The sequence below is a fragment of the Oncorhynchus kisutch genome, linkage group LG1, assembly GCF_002021735.2.
Source record: "Oncorhynchus kisutch isolate 150728-3 linkage group LG1, Okis_V2, whole genome shotgun sequence".
NCBI classification, from domain to species: domain Eukaryota; kingdom Metazoa; phylum Chordata; class Actinopteri; order Salmoniformes; family Salmonidae; genus Oncorhynchus; species Oncorhynchus kisutch.
The window spans coordinates 42,672,408-42,692,278 of NC_034174.2; the positions used below are offsets into that span (position 1 = coordinate 42,672,408).

Here is a 19,871-nt window from a genome sequence, read left to right on the forward strand (position 1 = left end):
TTAAGGCTATGTGAGAGGTTATAGACAGAGTCAGTGTCCAGATTTCATTTTCCATTTAACCCATCCGAACAGTAGGCTACAGTTCCCTTAACGTGTCATAGGCTCATTTGAAGTCCCAGTCTTGTGACTGTTGTATTTATATAGCCCTCACGATTACACAGACTGTACTGCTATAATCCTTTTACCACATCTTTCCAAAACATTACATTTCTGGCCCTCCCTTCACTCTATTTTCAACTCTCCATTCCACAGCTTTTCTCATATTGAATAAAACTCGGACATTGTCCTTTTTGCCGCCGTGGATTAACGCTTGCTTTTTTTTTTGCCCGTTCCCAAAATAATTTGTTGACTATTTGGCACGTGTACAGTTAGCCTAAAATAATGAAAGAAAAACCTCAATGTAGCCTAGAAATATAAATTGCACAAGAATGATAAAACATCCATGAATGTTAGGCATTGTTTTCTCTTTATTCAACCCAGCCTTTATCCACACAATATTACATGACCCTAAACCCCCAGATATAACCGCAGGAACTGCGGGTTGTGTGTCAACCAGCGCTTCACTACCACACACACACACACACACACACAGGTTAGCCTCTAGCTTACCTGCGCAGGCGCTCCATGTCGATGGGCCTCTTGATGGTGGCGTAGTAGTCAGGCAGCTCGGCACGGGAGGGCAGGCGCAAGAAGATGGTGGAGATACGTCGCCCCCTGGCGTCTGTGTAGTTCCTCACAGCGTCATACAGCTCGTTGAGGCGCTGCTGCAGGGGGGTCAGGCACTTATTGGACTTCTTAGGAGACACACCACTCTTCCCTACAGAGAGAATTCCGTGACAATTTTATCAAAACAGCAAGATATACAGTTGAAGAGGGAAGTTTACATACACTTAGGTATGTAAACTCCACAAATTTCTTGTTAACAAACTATAGTTTTGGCAAGTTGGTTAGGACATCTACTTTGTGCATGACACAAGTCATTTTTCCAACAATTGCTTACAGGCAAATTATTTCACTTATAATTCACTGTATCACAATTCCAGTGGGTCAGAAGTTGACATACACTCAGTTGACTGGGCCTTTAAACAGCTTGGAAGATTCCAGAAAATGATGTCATGGCTTTAGAAGCTTCTGATAAGCTAATTGACATAATTTGAGTCAATTGGAGGTGTACCTGTAGATGTATTTCAAGGCCTACATTCATACTCAGTGCCTCTTTGCTTGGCGTCATGGGAAAATCTAAAGAAATCAGCCAAGACATCAGGAATGAAAATGGTAGACCTCAACAAGTCTGGTTCATCCATGGGAGCAATTTCCAAATGCCTGAAGGTACCACATTCCCCTGTACAAACAATAGTACGCAAGTATTAACACCATGGGACCACGCAGCCGTCATACCGCTCAGGAGACGTGTTCTGTCTCCTAGAGATGAATGTACTTTGGTGCTAAAAGTGCAAATTCATCCCAGAACAACAGCAAAGGACCTTGTGAAGATGCTGGAGGAAATAGGTACAAAAGTATCTATATCCACAGTAAAAAATCTTATATCGATATAACCTGAAAGGCCACTCAGCAAGGAAGAAGCCACTGCTCCAAAACCGCCATAAAAAAGCCAGACTACGGTTTGCAACTGCACATGGGGAAAAAGATCGTACTTTTTGGAGAAATGCCCTCTGGTCTGATGAAACAAAAATAGAACAGTTGGCCATAATGACCATCGTTATGTTTGGAGGAAAAAGGGGGAGGCTTGCAAGCTGAAGAACACCATCCCAACCGTGAAGCATGGGGTGGCAGCATCATGTTGTGGGTGTGCTTTGCTACCGGAGGGACTGGTGCACTTCACAAAATAGATGGTTTCATGAGGGAAGAAAATTATGTAGATATATTGAAGCAAGAATATCAGTCTGGAAGTTAAAGCTTGGCTGCAAACGGGTCTTCCAAATGGACAATGACCCCAAGCATACTTCCAAAGTTGTGGCAAAATGGCTTAAGGACAACAAAGTTGAGGTATTGGAGTGGCCATCACAAAGCTCTGACCTCAACCCTATAAAAACATTTGTGGGCAGAACTGAAAAAGCATGTGCGAGCAAGGAGGCCTACAAACCCCGACTCGGTTACACCAGCTCTGTCAAAAGGAATGGGCCAAAATTCACCCAACTTATTGTGGGAAGCTTGTGGAAGGCTACCGAAACGTTTGACCCAAGTTAAACAATTTAAAGGCAATGCTACCAAATACTAATTGAGTGTATGTAAACTTCTGTCCCACTGGGAATGTGATGAAAGAAAGAAATGCTGAAATAAATCACTCTTCCCCCCTATTATTCTGACATTTCACATTCTTAAAATAAAGTGGTGATCCTAACTGACCTAAGACAGGGAATCTTTACTAGGATTAAATGTCAGAGTTTAAGTGTATTTGGCTAAGGTGTATGTTTTCTTGGAATTTTTCGGAAGTAATGTTAAAACGCCCATAGAGAAGAGTCAAACACACTTAGTTTGAGCTTAGGAGATCCCATGTTGTCAGTGTCCTCCTCGGGAGAAGCTCCTAGCTCCTTCTTCTTGTCCTTCACTATCTTCTCCAGGATGCCAGCGTCGTTATAAACCTTCACAGCAAAACAACATCAGAACATGTCACTCAACCCTCCCTTTTGTTGTAAATTTAGCCCAGGGTTGTGTTAATTAAGGAATAAAAATAACGATCTAAATGTTTAAACTGACATTTTTATTTTTTCAAATCGGTTTTCTGTTATAAGGAGAAGAAGAAAGAATTCCACGTGAATTCATAATGCCAGCAATTCTTTGGGTCTCACTGTCGTCATAGCAAGCTAGCGAGTGATGGCGAGAGAGGGGCACAGTACAGGCAGGTCAGCCACCTAGTAGACAGTCAGACCGTGCACTAGACCTACCTAACGACAATCAAAAGCTGTATCTTGCAATGTAATAATCTCACAATGTCTTTCAACTTCAGTAAAGCAGGGCCTATCATCAATGAATAGCTGAGGATACTGAATGAGCGAGATACAACACTTTACTCTCACACAGTATCTGCGCATGTGCACCGGTTCGCTTCACACTGTTCACAGCGACATGGCCCTGTGAGTGATTGGCTGTGGTCCTACCTGAGATCCCTCCTCGTTGTAGTGACGTGCATTGCGGAACATCAGCCTCATGTCGTCCATCAGGGCTTCTTCGGTGGCGTAGCGCTTTGAGCGGACGTTGTGCTCGATGGTCTTAAGGTCCATGGGCTCCAGGATCACCTGATTAGTAGGGAGGAGTTAGGTTCATAGATTAGTCGATCCACGGCATCTGTATCGATTCCAACATTGGGGAATAAAAATAACAATTCCAAGATATTTTCCATTGCTGAACCCGAGATACGCGTTTCAAATAAACAAGATTCTGCTTGGATATAAAATATGTGTGGAGTTTCTCCACTGCAATAGGATACGTCCAATACACCGGACTACATTTTGTCATGGAAAGTAAGATTGGTACGTTTAAAGAAAAACGTTGATTAATTGACCCTAGCAACCACCAACTAGTGGATTGTGAAAGCCTTGTGTTGAACTCATATCTACCTTGTAGTAGTCTGCGTAATCCTTCTTGGAGGGCTTGACCATGAACAGATCACAGAGCCTCCGGTTGGTCCCTGGCTCTCTGGCTTCAGTCACTGCAGCATACAGTGCCTTCATACGGTTCTTCATGTTCTTCTTATGGCTGCAGAGCAAGAGAAGCCTGGGTTAGTGAAGTTACTTTTTAAAATTAAATAAAACATGTATGAATGCAATATTAGCTAACACAAGTTGTCAGGATAGCGAATTAATGCTTTATAGATTTGATTAAAAAAACCTGGCCTCCTGTAGGCAACTTGAGTGCAAGTGTTGCAGATCTACTTAGCTTGACAAAGGTTCAACTTATAACACAGGAGGCTGCGGAGGGAAGGACAGCTCATAACATAGGCTGGATTGGCGTCAATGGAATGGTAAACACATGGAAACCATGTGTTAGATGCATTCGATACCATTCTGTCCATTCTGTTCCAGCCATTACTATGAGCCCGTCCTGCACAATTAAGGTGCCACCAACCTCCTGTGACTTATAAGCATGAGGGCAGCTGTTGTAGATAGACACAGAAATCGAGAATGAAAGCGATAGGTGGTTGACTTGGTGTGAGATGGCAACAATCAGCATCTATGTAGAGAACGAGAGAAGTGGTCCTACCTTTTCCTCTTGGTGGCACTGCCAGTTCCTGTGTCAGAGGACAGAATGCTTTCCTGTTCCTCTTCGTCACCTCTCCTCAAAAGCTCCCTCTTCTTAAGCTGCAAAACATTCATTACATACTGCATTCAAAACAATAACAATAGTGTACTACTCACCATTCGGTCTTAAATTATTTTGTATACAGCACAGGAGGTTGGTGGAACCTTGATTGGGGAGGACGGGCCCATGGTAATGGCTGTAGCGGAATAAGTGGAATGGTATCAAAAACATGGTTTCCATGTGCTTGATGCCATTCCATTTGCTCCGTTCTGGCCATTATTATGAGCCACCCTCCCCTCAGCAGCCACCACTGTTATATAGAAACCCTACCAGAATTAGCATTTTTATGTCTTGTATTCCTACAGTTCCAGTCCCAACCCACCACCAGAAAGAAATCCTACCAGTGAACTCTGAACTAGTTTAATATATTCAGCTCTTACCCTAAACCAGGGCTCTCCAACCTTGTTCCTGGAGAGCTACCGCCCTGTAGGTTCTCTCTTCAACCCCAATCTAGCGCACCTGATTCGAATAATTATCTGGTCGATAAGCTATACAGTGGCTTACGAAAGTATTCACCCCGCTTGGCATTTGTCCAATTTTGTTGCCCTGCAACCTGGAATTAAAATAGATTTTGGGGGGGTTTGTATCATTTGATTTACACAACATGCCTACCACTTTGAAGACGTGAATTTTATTTATTTATTGTGAAACAAACAAGAAATAAGACAAAAAACGGAAAACTTGCGCGTGCATAACTATTCGCCCCCCCAAAGTCAATGCTTTATAGAGCCACCTTTTGCAGCAATTACAGCTGCAAGTCTATTTGAGTATGTCTCTATAAGCCTGGCACATCTAGCCACTGGGATTTTTGCCCATTCTTCAAGGCAAAACTGCTCTAGCTCCTTCAAATTGGATGGGTTCCACTGGTGTACAGCAATCTTTAAGTCATACCACAGATTGAAATTGGATTGAAGTCTGGGCTTTGACGAGGCCATTCCAATACGTTTAAATGTTCCCCCTAAACCACTGGAGTGTTGCTTTAGCAGTATGCTTAGGGTCATTGTCTCAAATCTCTGGAAGACTGAAACGGGTTTCCCTCAAGAATTTCCCTGTATTTAGAGACATCCATCATCCCTTCAATTTTGACCAGTTTCTCAGTCCCTGCCGATGAAAAACACCCCCACAGCATGATGCTGCCACCACCATGCTTCACTGTTGGGATGGTGTTCTCAGGGTGATGAGAGGTGTTGGGTTTGCGCCAGACATAGCGTTTTCCTTGATGGAAAAAAACAAAATTTTTGTTTCATTTGACCAGATTACCTTCTTCCATATGTTTGGAGAGTCTCCCACATGCCTTTTGGCAAACACCAAACATGTTTGCTTATTATTTTTCTTGCCACTCTTCCGTAAAGCCCAGCTCTGTGGAGTGTACGGCTTAAAGTGGTCCTATGGACAGTTAATTAAATCGCTGCTGTGGAGCTTTGCAGCTCCTTCAAGGTAATCTTGGGTCTCTTTGTTGCCTTTCTGATTAACGTCCTCATTGCCTGATCCGTGAGTTTTGGTGGGCGGCCTTCTCTTGGCAGGTGTCATATTCTTTACATTTTTTTAATAATGGATTTAAAATGGTGCTCCATGGGGTATTCAAAGTTTCAGATATTTTTTTATAACCTTTTTTTATAACCCAACCCTGATCTGTATTTCTCCACAACTTTGACCCTGACCTGTTTGGAGAGCTCCTTGGTCTTCATAGTGCCACTTTGTGGTGTTGTAGACTCTGGGGCCTTGTGCAATCTAACTAATTATGTGACTTCTGAAGGTAATTGGTTGCACCAGATCTTATTTAGGGGCTTCATAGCAAAGGGGGTGAATATATGCGCACATACCACTTTTCCATTTTATATTTTGTAGAATTTTTTAACACATTTTTTTCCATTTCACTTCATCAATTTAGACTATTTTGTGTATGTCCATTACATGAAATCCTAATAAAAATCCATTTACATTACAGGTTGTAATGCAACAAAATAGGGTGGGTGAATAGGGGGCCAAGGGGGGTGAATACTTTTGCAAGGCACTAGATCAGGTTAGTTACAACTGGGGTTGGAGTGAAACTCTACAAGAGGGTAGGTCCCCAGGAACAGGGCTGGAGAGCCCCCTCCTAAACCAACAGCAAAGGGCAAACAAGATTCAAGTCCCTCTACTGACCAGCAGGATCTGCTGCAGCCGGAGGGCCCGTTTGGAGATGCCTGAGGTGGGCACGTTGTAACACTTGGCGTTCTCAAACATCAGAGTAAGGTCAGAGTCCATCTGCTCCACACTCTCATACTCCCCATTCTTCATCTTCTCCCTGAGACAGGGACAAAGAAGTTCATCATTCACTGAATGGATGGGTTTTGACATACATTCAAAATAGCACCAGGAGCTGGACAAAAACAAGGTCCATAGAGTTTTGCTGCTCGCAAAAAAAGGAGAGAAGAAAAACGAACAAAAAAATTGCATTGGGAGCAGCAACACTGTGAGTGGACATTCTCTTTTTCATCATTGACTGACGTTAGCTACACGGACACCAACTCTCCATGTACAGTGCCTATAGGACGATGTACTGTAGTAGCCTATTCCTACCTGATCTGCTGCAGGGCGATGGGGTGTTTGATCTGCTGGTAGTAGTCAGGGTATTCTTTCCTGGAGGGCAGCTGGAGGAAGGGTTCAGAAAGGAGCGGTCCCTGGCTGTTCCTGCCCCCCCTCACAGCCTCATACAGCTGGAACACTGGGTTACCCATGTCCATACTGGAGCTCAGGCACTCCGCCTCAGACTCGCCCTCGTCATAATGCACAGAGCCTGGAACACATGATACACAGAGAAGTGCACACATTTACAAAATCACACATACTTAACCACACCGTAACAACATAAAGCTATGAAGAGGGCTTGGCCTCAAAGACTCAACAATTCAAATCTGGTTAGTGTGTGCGCGCGTTTGTTGTGTTGACAAACTCACCAGAGAGCAGGGCGTCCTCGTCATTCTCTGAGCCGTACTGCAAAGCCAGGGTGATGGCAGAGAAACGGTCTCCCTGGGCTGACCTCCGGTTCTTGATGCGGACACTGGTCTTAGTGGGCTCAGCATGGTCTATCTCAGTCTTTCTCTGGATGAAGACCTTCTTGATGATGTTAGCATCCTTGACATCAAATAAGGAAGCATTGAGATTAGTGTGCTTTCTATAACATCTAAGTTGTAGACATGCAGGGAAATCTTGAGCACAACATGGCTCTACTGAAACTAGACTTTCCGCACAACTACTCACAAGAACATAAGATACCAATAAGGAAATGCTGTATAAAATATATCCTATGCCATATAGGAGGATAAATATACCTTAAAAACCTGAGATCCTGGTTCATTGTATGTTTTTGCATTTTTCACCAGAAGGTCAACATCCTTAGCCATGCCGGTGACACTTTTGTAGTATCCAATCTGACAAAGATTCACAAAATATCATGGTTAGGTTACAGAGTTACATTTTTGTTAATTAGCAGGCGCTCTTATCCAGAGTGACCGACAGTAGTGAAAGTATACATTTTCATACCGGTTCCCCATGGGAATCGAACCCACAACCCTGGTGCTGCAAGCGCCATGCTCTACGAACTGAGCTACACAGGACACATATGATATCTTATATGATTACACAAAATAACAAATTATATCAAGTTGGCCTATATTCATGTGTTTATGTATTAATATGCTTAACCAATTAGATGTCAATCAATTATACACAAATTGCAATGCATCAGGTGAATAGGATACCTGTATTCTCTGAGTGATGGCTCTCAGATCAAGGGGCTCCTTGATAACGGCATAGTAGTCTGGGTAGTGCACTTTGGAAGGCAGCTTCTGGAAGAGCTCACTGATGACCCTTCCTGAGGGGTCTGTGTATGACACTACAGCATCTAGCAGCTGCTCCAAAACCTCCTTCAGGCAGCTCGGTGGGGTCTGTAGATCAGCACATACAGTAACAACCACAAGCTATGATCCCACGTACATCCAGTACTTATGGAACTTGAGTTGCAAGTGTTGCAAGTCTACGGAGCTGGTCAACAATGAGTAAACTTAGCTTGAGGGTAGATGTTGTAGACACAGAAGAGGTGAGAATAAAAGATATGTGGTTGACTTAACATGATGTAGATTGTCCATGATAGATAGACATACAAAGCAGGAAGGAGCTTAAAGATCTCATGATATATAGATATATTTGTCAGATGATCTTAATTCTTTACCTCATCTTCAGTGAAGAGAGCACGATTATCTAGGATGTCTTCACCATCGTCGTCATCTTCATCACCATCCCCTGGCTGAACAAACTCATTCCTGGTGTGGACATAGAGTTCCCACAGCCTGCAGGCCTCTTGGTACTCCACACCATCAGCCTGACAAGTCAGAGATAAAACAGAGTTTCCGTTAGCCGGTAATTGCTGGCTGTTGGCCAGAAAACAAAAAACAAAAGGCCGATAAATAAAATTGTTTTCGGCCAAATTGACCCGGGAGAAAAACCCCACCGGTGGGCAGGCTATCAGCACGTCACCCACCACTTTAGCTGGAGGCAGTATACATTAGAGGTCGACCGATTATGATTTTTCAACGCCGATACCGATTATTGGAGGACCAAAAAAAGCAGATACCGATTAATCGGCCTATTTAAAAAATTAAAATGTACTTGTAATAATGACAATTACAACAATACTGAATTAACACTTATTTTAACATAATATAATACATCAATAAAATCAATTTATCCTCAAGTAGATAATGAAACATTTCAAAGTTCAATTTGGTTTAAATAATGCAAAAACTAAGTGTTGGAGAAGAACGTAAAAGTGCAATATGTGCTATGTAAGAAAGCTAACGTTTCAGTTCCTTGCTCAGAACATGAGAACATATGAAAGCCGGTGGTTCCTTTTAACATGAGTCTTCAATATTCCCAGGTAAGAGGTTTTAGGTTGTAGTTATTATAGGACTATTTCCCTCTATACCATTTGTATTTCATTAACCTTTTGACTATTGGATGTTCTTATAGGCACTTTAGTTTTGCCAGTGTAACAGTATAGCTTCCGTCCCTCTCCTCGCTCCTTTATTAAGTTTAATGCTAGCTAGCAACTTACCTTGGCTTACTGCATTTGCGTAACAGGCAGTCTCCTTGTGGAGTGCAATGAGAGAGAGGCAGGTCGTTATTGCGTTGGACTAGTTAACTGTAAGGTTGCAAGATTGGATCCCCCGAGCCGACAAGGTGAAAATCTGTCTTTCTGCCCCTGAACGAGGGAGTTAACCCACCGTTCCTAGGCCGTCATTGAAAATAAGAATGTGGTCTTAACTGACTTGCCTGGTTAAATAAAGATGTTTTTTTTATTTTTATAAATCAAATAAAATTATATTTAAAAAATAAATATAAAATAATAATAATAATAAAATTTAAATATATATATATATTTTTTAAATAAATAAAAAATAATATTTTTTAAAAAACGGCAAATCGGGGACCAAATATACCGATTGGTATGAAAACTTGAAATCGGCCCTAATTAATCGGCCATTCCAATTAATCGGTCGACCTCTAGTATGTATTTTGAAAACATATTTTGAAACCTGAATGTTTTACTTAATTTTATGAGGCATGTCCTACCTTGCTTGAAAATCCAAACAAAGAAATGTGTAGGCAATTATTTTATAGACTTGTTTCAAGTTTTGGGAAGCATACAATTGATCCTACCACTTCTTCCGATCTGCGTGCCAGTTATGAGTTTCATACGCGCATTTCCGTGGAACAGCTTCATTTCAATAATAACGTTTTGTTTCTCAAAATCATTATCATGTTAAATCATAAAAATCTTATTTATACTGCTAAAAATATAAAAGTTCAAACTCAACTAATGCGAGAGCACTAGCATCTGCCATATGGACACATTGATACACTGTGATCATTGATGGCTAAATAGCCTAAATGAGCACATGGAACTCAGGGGTGGCCAATGCATCTGGTGGCCTATAACTTATTGTCCACAAAGTAAAATTAGATAAAGCTGACAAATAAAACATACTAATGGAAATTCCAGTCCTTTCAATCACATTAATCTCTCTACTCAGCCTGTCTGCCTCCCTTTCCTATCTGTCTTGACTGGAGGTATTATTGCTAGTGAAGTGCAACATTGTATCAAATCAATCAACTGGATCCAGCCTGAAGTGGTTTCTAGCTAACTTGCAACATTGTATCTACCTGCCTATTACAGCCCTCAGACAGCTGTTTTTGCAAAAGCAAATGATATTTTATGACTTTTCCACTGTGGCCTGGTGATTTTTTTCAAATAGCCTAATAGTTCCTCACAATAGACCTATCATTCGCAATGGATGTAAAAAAGTTAATAAAAAAATAACATTTGACTTACTGTGTGGGATGAAGAAAATAATTACTGAGAAGCTTGGTTTATTAGTAGTGGATGTGGTAAGTTAAGACAAGCTGAAAACATCCCCAAATGGGCACTTTCCTACATATGTGCGCAGCAGGGCAGGTAGGCTACTTCTGTGCTTGCTCCCTCAACATGAACAAGACAGAGAAACCAGACCCACGCTCATTGCTCACATGGAGCACTCCAAACCAAAGACAATGAAAAAAAAATGGCTAAACTCATAAATGATAGTTATGAAATAAACCTAAACTTGTTTCTCACAAGTGTAGCAGGTTGTGAACTCTGCAAAACACATTTCCACCCCAAGAATGAGAATGGTAAATTACTATAGGCCTAATTAGTAATACAATTCATTAACAGAAATTAATGTAACCAAATGAAGGGCATTAACGGTATATTTTACTACTCGTGACACATGTAATGGGGAATTGATAAAAATAAACAATTCACACAATGAAACAGCAAAATAATTGTCAGGAGACAGCTGAGTGCATTCTGGAGATTTTTTATTTATTTCACCTTTATTTAACCAGGTAGGCTAGTTGAGGCACAAGATGCACCTATAGTCTACCCTCCCCTTCTTCATGTCTCAATATTTTAAATCTTCTCACATAACTTATATGCTTTCCGCTGACCGACGCAACTCAATAATCAACTAGGCCTTTTGCCACCTGCGCTGCCTATGAAAGACGTCCTCATATGCCATTTCTCCCCTGTTCTATTGGTTTTCATATCAACTTTCTTTTGTTGTCCAGAAGCCAAAGGCACAATCCTAGTCATATTAGCAACCCGTCCTAGTTGTTGCATCTTTAGAGTCACCCTCTTTCTAAGGAGATTTTCATCTCGGTCATATACTGCTGGCATCAGGTGCACTGTTTAGAATTGCATTTAGGCAAACGTTTGAAAGTGACGTTTTATTGTCTGCTTCATTACAGAAGTTGAATGTTCTGTTAAGACGAATTACCATAATGTAAATGTTATTTCTGTCATTCCGAGCACCGGAGGTAGACGCCCTAATGGGTTACGAACCCAATGCATATGGGTCCGGTATATTTCTCAAAATGGCCAGTAAATGTGAATCTTCCGAGTCACGTTGTCCAGTACCACATTATCTTAACGGAAACCCTGATATAAAAGCATGAATAACCTGCTGTGTCTAAAGGATGTGTTTCCTACTAGTCAAAGACTAACAATGTTTGTTATCACAAAGTGTAATACCACAAAGTACAGCACAATCAAGTTTTCAATCGATTTTCAGCTTAGACTTCAATCCACATAGTGTGTGTGTCACCTTATAGTAGGTCTTGGCGTTGTTGAACATGAGCTGGAAATCAGCAGTGAGCTGCTCCACATCTTGGTAGTCCTCTGACTTGAGCTTCTGCTGGATCTTGGTCATGTCTATGGGCTGGGACACCACCTCATAGTAGTCTGGCTGTTTCCTGAGGGAGGAAGAGGCAGAGATAAGACACCTGGGGGCTTTTCCTCTACATTTCGTCTATGGTCATTTGGCACCAAATATCAGAAAATGGGTTGCGAAAGGGAGGGACTACATTTTTTGTTATGACCCTTACCGTCTCTTTGGTACCCTGATGAACAGCTCACAAAGCAGTCTTCCCTGGTCGTCCTTGTGGTCCCTGACAGTGTTGTACACCTCGTGGCACACAGCAATCTGTTCAACAGAAAACATGATATGATGATCATAATAATAATAATAATAATAAATGTGGGTCAAAGCAGGTTACAGTAGACAATTCCGTGTTTGGGAAACTTGGATTCACTGGATCACACAAATAAAACATGACAAACCTGACCAAGAGTAAAACAAGGATGTTGATAAAGATAACCACAAGCTTTATCAAAGGGATAGTCAGGGTGGATTTGTAAATTCACTCTGGAGTGTCAGACTGCACTCTGCGTTCGTAAATTAAGAGCTTTGTTCGATTGTCCATTCGTAAATTCAGTGCATTTCGCTCATGGAGCGTTCAGAGCGCACACCGGATGCTCTGGCCGAGGAGCAGGGTTGATCCGAGCATTCTGACCTCACAACAGTAGTCAAGAGCCCAAGCTAACTAACTATCTGGCTAGCTTCTTCCAAACACAAATGAGAGAACACCTCACGCGTCACTATTTTACTCGCCCTAGCAGAGCTGGTTAGACTGTTTACATGTTATCTGTGCTGCTAGTAACAATTTGATTCAGTTTTTTTGCAGACGTTTACTGATGTCTGTCAAATTCAATTGGGTTTTGTCTTAATTTCTCAGAACAAGAATAGACTGACGAGTTTCAGAAGAAAGTTCTTTGTTTCTGGCCATTTTGAGCCTGTAATCAAACCCACAAATGCTGATGCTCCAGATACTCAACTAATCTAGACAGTTGTATTGCTTCTTTAATCAGCACAACAGTTTTCATCTGTGGAAACATAATTGCAAAGGGTTTTCTAATGATCAATTAGCCTTTTAAAATGATAAACTTGGATTAGCTAGCACAATGTGCCATTGGAACACAGGAGTGATGTTTGCTCATAAAATGGGCCTCTGCACTCCTATATAGATATTCCATAAAAATCTGCCGTTTCCAGCTACAATAGTCATTTACAACATTAACAATGTCTACACTGTATTTCAGATCATTTTGATGTTATTTTAAATGGACCAAAAATGAGCTTTTCTTTGAATGATTTAGTTCATAAATACAAATACAAACATGGTCTCTTTTTTGCTTTCATGAGTAAGGCATCTCCAAAATACACACATTTCAGCCTTGCTCACTGCTTTCTGTAGTGGTGGGGCAGCCAGCAGAAAATACAGAGCGCAGGGGTTGGTAATGTTCTCTAGTTGCGTCGTAATTGGCTCAGTGTTCTGTCACTCATTGGGACACTACGTCACCGCAAGATTTAAGCCCCTCGGTGCTGCCATAGATTGACATTAGCAGTGCGCATCCAAGAAGACTCAAGGTCACTGGTCACAGATAAATATCTACCGTAGCTTTGATTGGACTGATCATGTCAACATCATACTTTCAAAATCTTAGCTAGCAAGCTGGACAAGCAGTCATCGTGAATCAAGTCGACAATCTACTGGCAAATCCTTTTCAATCCTTGTCATATGAAGAGAAATGATAGATAAAACATATCGGTGCTCATCTGACATCGGACATGAACATTACACAACAAGTTGGAAATCCCAAATTCAGCAATGAGTGGTTTGGAAGGAATCAGTGGCTAACTGCAAGCGGTGCAAAGCAATCACTAGTCTGCTATTCAGTGGAGTGGGTGTGTAGTCCAAGTCTGGGTTTACGGGTCTCTTTTCCAAGCTTAAACGGACAAACATTCACATATAACACCATGGGCCAGAAAAGGTTGAATAGATTGGGCGTGGTGTCAATCCAGCATGACATCTGCCATGTTCAAAACAACTGGAAAATCTCAGACTTCAGTGAGTTCAAGACAACTGGGAACTCTGGGGGGAAAAAAATAGCTTCAACTGGGAGAATACGTTTTGAACAATCCTAGTTGAGAACTTGGGCCTCTTTGTAGAGCTCCGACCTGAAGATCACTGACGTTTCAACCTTGCCCCCCCCCCAGAGTCCCCAGTTGTCTTGAAAGCACCATAAATCCAGAGAATGTCCCACTTTGATGACAAAATTTGCCCACAAGAAGGGCCGCCGCACCCCCTTCTCTTCAATTGAGCACAGAACAACAAGGTTATTCCATAAATGTATTGTATGCTGCTGCATAATGATGTAATATGCCAGGGAGATATGTATACTGTAGCTAAGAAAGTAATACTATGTGTGTGTTGTGTAGTAAGCTGACAGTAGCTCATGTGCCTCACCCTAATTAATTTGGTTCCTTTCCCTCTCTTAACTTAGCCTACTGTTGTGACTTGGTGGTGCACATGTAGCCTATTGCCTGTTTTAGAGAAATGTAATCACTGAATATTGTAAGAGCTTTCATTGTCTGCTTATATGCTCCCTTTATGTATCCTACAGTTCTGACTTCGTGTACAGGGAGAATACTGTAAGAACGAAATTACGCATTGCCTCTTTTCCGCTCGTCGTGCAAACTATGGCATAAGGGGACATCTCAATTGTCAGTAGAAACCACATTTGTTTAAGCAAGTCAGCAATATCAGCTATGTTTTTTTAAGGGCAGTAAATGAGGCCGAATGAACTATTTTGCTGCCAGACAAGGCTCCGCTGATAGCTAGGTGTAGCGTTGGTAAGGATTCACTCCATGGTGCTGAAAAGAAAGATCTGCTGTTGGGACAGCTTTATTTAGGCCCTAAAAGTTTGTGGACACCGTTTGTCACCGTTATAGTGCAATTAATGCATTGTTTAGTGGCTTTGCTGGCATGCATAAAAATAATGTGGGGAGTTTGCCCCACCAAGATCTACATGCTAAAATCGTCACTGCATCAGAGCTAGAAGAGTAAGAAATTCAACTCACAGGATCTACCGTAGGGACATTAGAGGGTCTTCTCCTCTTTCGCCCGCTTCCAGGAGTGGAGGAGGAGGCATCGTCAAAGTCCCCTCCGCTCACACTACTGGATGGAGAGGTGGCCCTTCTCCTTTTCGAACTCATTGGTATAACTGATGGTACCTTCACAACAACACACACAAATACCGTTAGCTTGCTGGCTAAGTAGCCATCCAATTTTTTATAATATTATAAAACACTGACTAGACCTGTAACGTTACAGAATTAAGTATTTTATTATAATTTGTTTATTTAACTAGGCAAGTCAATTAAGAAAATATTATGATTTACAATGACGGCCTACAAAGAGACAGAGTCCCGCTGGGAGCAGGGCTGGGATTAAAAATAAAATGTACTGTACACTAGTAGGACAAAACACACATCACGACAAGACAGACACCACAACACTAGCTACATAAAGAGAGACCTAAGACGAAAACACAGCATGGCAGCAAAACAACCCCACCGTAGCAACATAACACGGTAGCCACACAAACATTGAGAGATTAACTCTGAAAAGCATTTAAACACGTCTGTGTTAACTTTATCTGTCTACCGGTAACGTTAGCTAGGTAGCAGCTAGTTATCAAACATGGGAAAATGGGATCTTCGACGTAGAATATTAGCTAGTTTATCTCGCTATCTAGTTAACAAGCTGCTGATAAATACAGTTAGCAGTAACGTTGTTAGCTAGCTAGATGACTAAGTAAACTTGCAAAGGCGAGCGCCTAAAATGTAAACGTTCGCTAAACCGTAAAAACTAGAGCTAGCTTGCTAACAAGCTAGTTGTAATGCTACTTTGATAAACAAATTGAAAGCAAAATGCAATCCCGGTTTACCTGAATTGTAGTATGTTTCCCTGAGCAAAATTGTTTCGTTAAAAAGTCAATTCATTCGAAACGTTAGCTAGTCAAGCTCCTCCCCCGTAGCAGTATATTGTGACCGGATGTGACCCTATAAAGCTGCGATCCATTTGAAAACAGTGGAGGCGGCAGGGACTTGAAAGGGTATCAAACGCATGAAGCCGAGACTGTGGGGGTGGTGGTTGAAAGAGCGCGCTGGTTTGAAATGGAAAAGCGTCGTGGTAGCTTTTGATAAAGAGGAACATCAATATGAATCAGCTGCTTTATAAGTGGGATGCACTGTTGAGCGCTACATCCCGAGCGCGTTCGTGCTGATTGTTCGGAGATTGTGACAGCCGGTTAAATGGCGTCCCTTGAGAAGGGAAGAACACGATGTATGTCAGGACAAGTGCAGCATTAGCATGTATATACACTGCTCAAAAAAATAAAGGGAACACTAAAATAACACATCCTAGATCTGAATTAATGAAATATTCTTATTAAATACTTTTTTCTTTACGTAGTTGAATGTGCTGACAACAAAATCACACAAAAATTATCAATGGAAATCAAATTTATCAACCCATGGTGGTCTGGATTTGGAGTCACACTCAAAATGAAAGTGGAAAACCACACTACAGGCTGATCCAAGTCAAAATGAGGCTCAGTAGTGTGTGTGACCTCCACGTGCCTGTATGAACTCCCTACAACGCCTGGGCATGCTCCTGATGAGGTGGCGGATGGTCTCCTGAGGGATCTCCTCCCAGACCTGGACTAAAGCATCCGCCAACTCCTGGACAGTCTGTGGATGGAGCGAGACATGATTTCCCAGATGTGCTCAATTGGATTCAGGTCTGGGGAACGGGCGGGCCAGTCCATAGCATCAATGCCTTCCTCTTGCAGGAACTGCTGACACACGCCAGCCACATGAGGTCTAGCATTGTCTTGCATTAGGAGGAACCCAGGGCCAACCGCACCAGCATATGGTCTCACAAGGGGTCTGAGGATCTCATCTCGGTACCTAATGGCAGTCAGGCTACCTCCTGCGAGCACATGGAGGCCCCCCAAAGAAATGCCACCCCACACCATGACTGACCCACCACCAAACCGGTCATGCTGGAGGATGTTGCAGGCAGCAGAACGTTCTCCACGGCGTCTCCAGACTCTGTCACGTCTGTCACATGTTCTCAGTGTGTACCTGCTTTCATCTGTGAAGAGCACAGGGCGCCAGTGGCGAATTTGCCAATCTTGGTGTTCTCTGGCAAATGCCAAACATCCTGCACAGTGTTGGGCTGTAAGCACAACCCCCACCTGTGGACGTCGGGCCCTCATACCACCCTTATGGAGCCTGTTTCTGACCATTTGAGCAGACACATGCACATTTGTGGCCTGCTGGAGGTCATTTTGCAGGGCTCTGGCAGTGCTCCTCCTGCTCCTCCTTGCACAAAGGCGGAGGTAGCGGTCCTGCTGCTGGGTTGTTGCCCTCCTACGGCCTCCACGTCTCCTGATGTACTGGCCTGTCTCCTGGTAGCGCCTCCATGCTCTGGACACTACGCTGACAGACACAGCAAACCTTCTTGCCACAGCTCGCATTGATGTGCCATCCTGGATGAGCTGCACTACCTGAGTCACTTGTGTGGGTTGTAGACTCCGTCTCATGCTACCACTAGAGTGAAAGCACCGCCAGCATTCAGAAGTGACCAAAACATCAGCCAGGAAGCATAGGAACTGAGAAGTGGTCTGTGGTCACCACCTGCAGAACCACTCCTTTATTGGGGGTGTCTTGCTAATTTCCTATAATTTCCACCTGTTGTCTATTCCATTTGCACAACAGCATGTGAAATTTATTGTCATTCAGTGTTGCTTCCTAAGTGGACAGTTTGATTTCACAGAAGTGTGATTGACTTGGAGTTACATTGTGTTGTTTAAGTGTTCCCTTTATTTTTTTGAGCAGTGTATATATATATACACACACACTTGGGATACGAGGAAGAATGGAGGGAGAAAGAGGCGGAGGAGATCTAAGAGCGAGAGAGGAAGAGGGTGAGCTTGAGTATGTTAAAAATGGCGGGGAAAAGTGAAATGGTTTGTTCAAGTTGAATGGTAGAAAGTGTACGCTCAGAGAACTAAAGACAGGAGGAAGAATGAAGGCGAAGTATCGGAGGTGGTAGGTGTGATGAATTTCTCGGAGCCCGAGGCTTGCACCAAGGGTTAGGATAAAGATGAGCCTGTGACAGGAGTGACCTTTTTTTTTTTTTAAAGTGGACCCTTGCCTTTTGGCTGATCCGTTTGTGGTTTCAGTGTGGATGAAAACAGAGTTGGGTGCTGTGGAATCGGTGAAGTTAACCAAAAGTGGTCTTGTGATAATTGTTTGTGTTTCTGCTGGTCAGAGGGAGAAGGTGATCTTCGCTAAACTAATAGGGGCAAGAAATGTGAATTCGGACCCTGATCTCTCTTTTGACGAACATATTAAGACTGTTTCAAGGACAGCTTTTTTCCATCTACGTAACATTGCAAAAATCAGGAACTTTCTGTCCAAAAATGATGCAGAAAAATGTATCCATGCTTTTGTTATTTCTAGGTTAGACTACTGCAATGCTCTACTTTCCGGCTACCCGGAAAAAGCACTAAATAAACTTCAGTTAGTGCTAAATACGGCTGCTAGAATCCTGACTAGAACCAAAAAATGTGATCATATTACTCCAGTGCTAGCCTCCCTACACTGGCTTCCTGTCAAGGCAAGGGCTGATTTCAATGTTTTACTGCTAACCTACAAAGCATTACATGGGCTTTCTCCTACCTATCTCTCTGATTTGTTACTGCCGTACATACCTACACGTACGCTACGGTCACAAGATGCAGGCCTCCTAATTGTCGGTAGAATTTCTAAGCAAACAGCTGGAGGCAGGGCTTTCTCCTATAGAGCTCCATTTTTATGGAATGGTCTGCCTACCCATGTGAGAGACGCAAACTCAGTCTCAACCTTTAAGTCTTTACTGAAGACTCATCTCTTCAGTGGGTCAGGAGTGTGAAGATGAACGGAAAGGCTCTGGAGCAACGAACCGCCCTTGCTGTCTCTGCCTGGCCGGTTCCCCTCTTTCCAATGGGATTCTCTGCCTCTAACCCTATTACAGGGGCTGAGTCACTGGCTTACTGGTGCTCTTTCATGCCGTCACTTGAGTGGGTTGAGTCACTGATGTGATCTTCCTGTCTGGGTTGGCACCCCCCCCTGGGTTGTGCCGTGGCGGAGATCTTTGTGGGCCCTACCTGGCCTTGTCTCAGGATGGTAAGTTGGTGGTTGAAGATATCCCTCTAGTGGTGTGGGGGCTGTGCTTTGGCAAAGTGGGTGGAGTTATATCCTTCCTGTTTGGCCCTGTCCGGCGGTATCATCGGATGGGGCCACAGTGTCTCCTGACCCCCCCTGTCTCAGCCTCTAGTATTTATACTGCAGTAGTTTGTGTCGGGGGGCTAGGGTCAGTTTGTTATATCTGGAGTACTTCTCCTGTCTTATCCGGTGTCCTGTGTGAATTTAAGTATGCTCTCTCTAATTCTCTCTCTCTGAGGACCTGAGCCCTAGGACCAAGCCTCAGGACTACCTGGCATGATGACTCCTTGCTGTCCCTAGTCCACCTGGCCGTGCTGCTGCTCCAGTTTCAACTGTTCTGCCTGTGATTATTATTATTTGACCATGCTGGTCATTTATGAACATTTGAACATCTTGGCCATGATCTGTTATAATCTCCACCCGGCACAGCCAGAAGAGGACTGGCCACCCCTCATAGCATGGTTCCTCTCTAGGTTTCTTCCTAGGTTTTGGCCTTTCTAGGGAGTTTTTCCT

General features: G+C 42.8%; 1 protein-coding gene across 4 annotated transcripts in view; it reads right to left on the reverse strand.

Annotated features, from left to right (window-relative positions):
• LOC109893375 (protein polybromo-1-like) overlaps positions 1-16,322 on the reverse strand; it is a 35,402-nt gene extending 19,080 nt beyond the window's left edge. For 3 of the 4 annotated variants that reach the window (XM_020486602.2, XM_020486587.2, XM_020486596.2), the window contains exons 1-15: positions 16,031-16,322; positions 15,162-15,314; positions 12,286-12,383; positions 12,006-12,153; positions 8,534-8,683; positions 8,064-8,249; positions 7,635-7,733; positions 7,260-7,437; positions 6,883-7,099; positions 6,466-6,607; positions 4,222-4,319; positions 3,579-3,717; positions 3,120-3,257; positions 2,492-2,603; positions 610-817 (exon numbers count right to left, since the gene is read on the reverse strand). In XM_020486602.2, the coding sequence (XP_020342191.1) occupies positions 610-817; positions 2,492-2,603; positions 3,120-3,257; positions 3,579-3,717; positions 4,222-4,319; positions 6,466-6,607; positions 6,883-7,099; positions 7,260-7,437; positions 7,635-7,733; positions 8,064-8,249; positions 8,534-8,683; positions 12,006-12,153; positions 12,286-12,383; positions 15,162-15,296 (2,048 nt within the window). In that variant the 5' untranslated portion in view covers positions 15,297-15,314; positions 16,031-16,322. The remainder of the gene's footprint in view (positions 1-609; positions 818-2,491; positions 2,604-3,119; positions 3,258-3,578; positions 3,718-4,221; positions 4,320-6,465; positions 6,608-6,882; positions 7,100-7,259; positions 7,438-7,634; positions 7,734-8,063; positions 8,250-8,533; positions 8,684-12,005; positions 12,154-12,285; positions 12,384-15,161; positions 15,315-16,030) is intronic. The other variant, XM_020486610.2, reaches the window with a different exon arrangement.
• Positions 16,323-19,871: the final 3,549 nt, after the last annotated feature.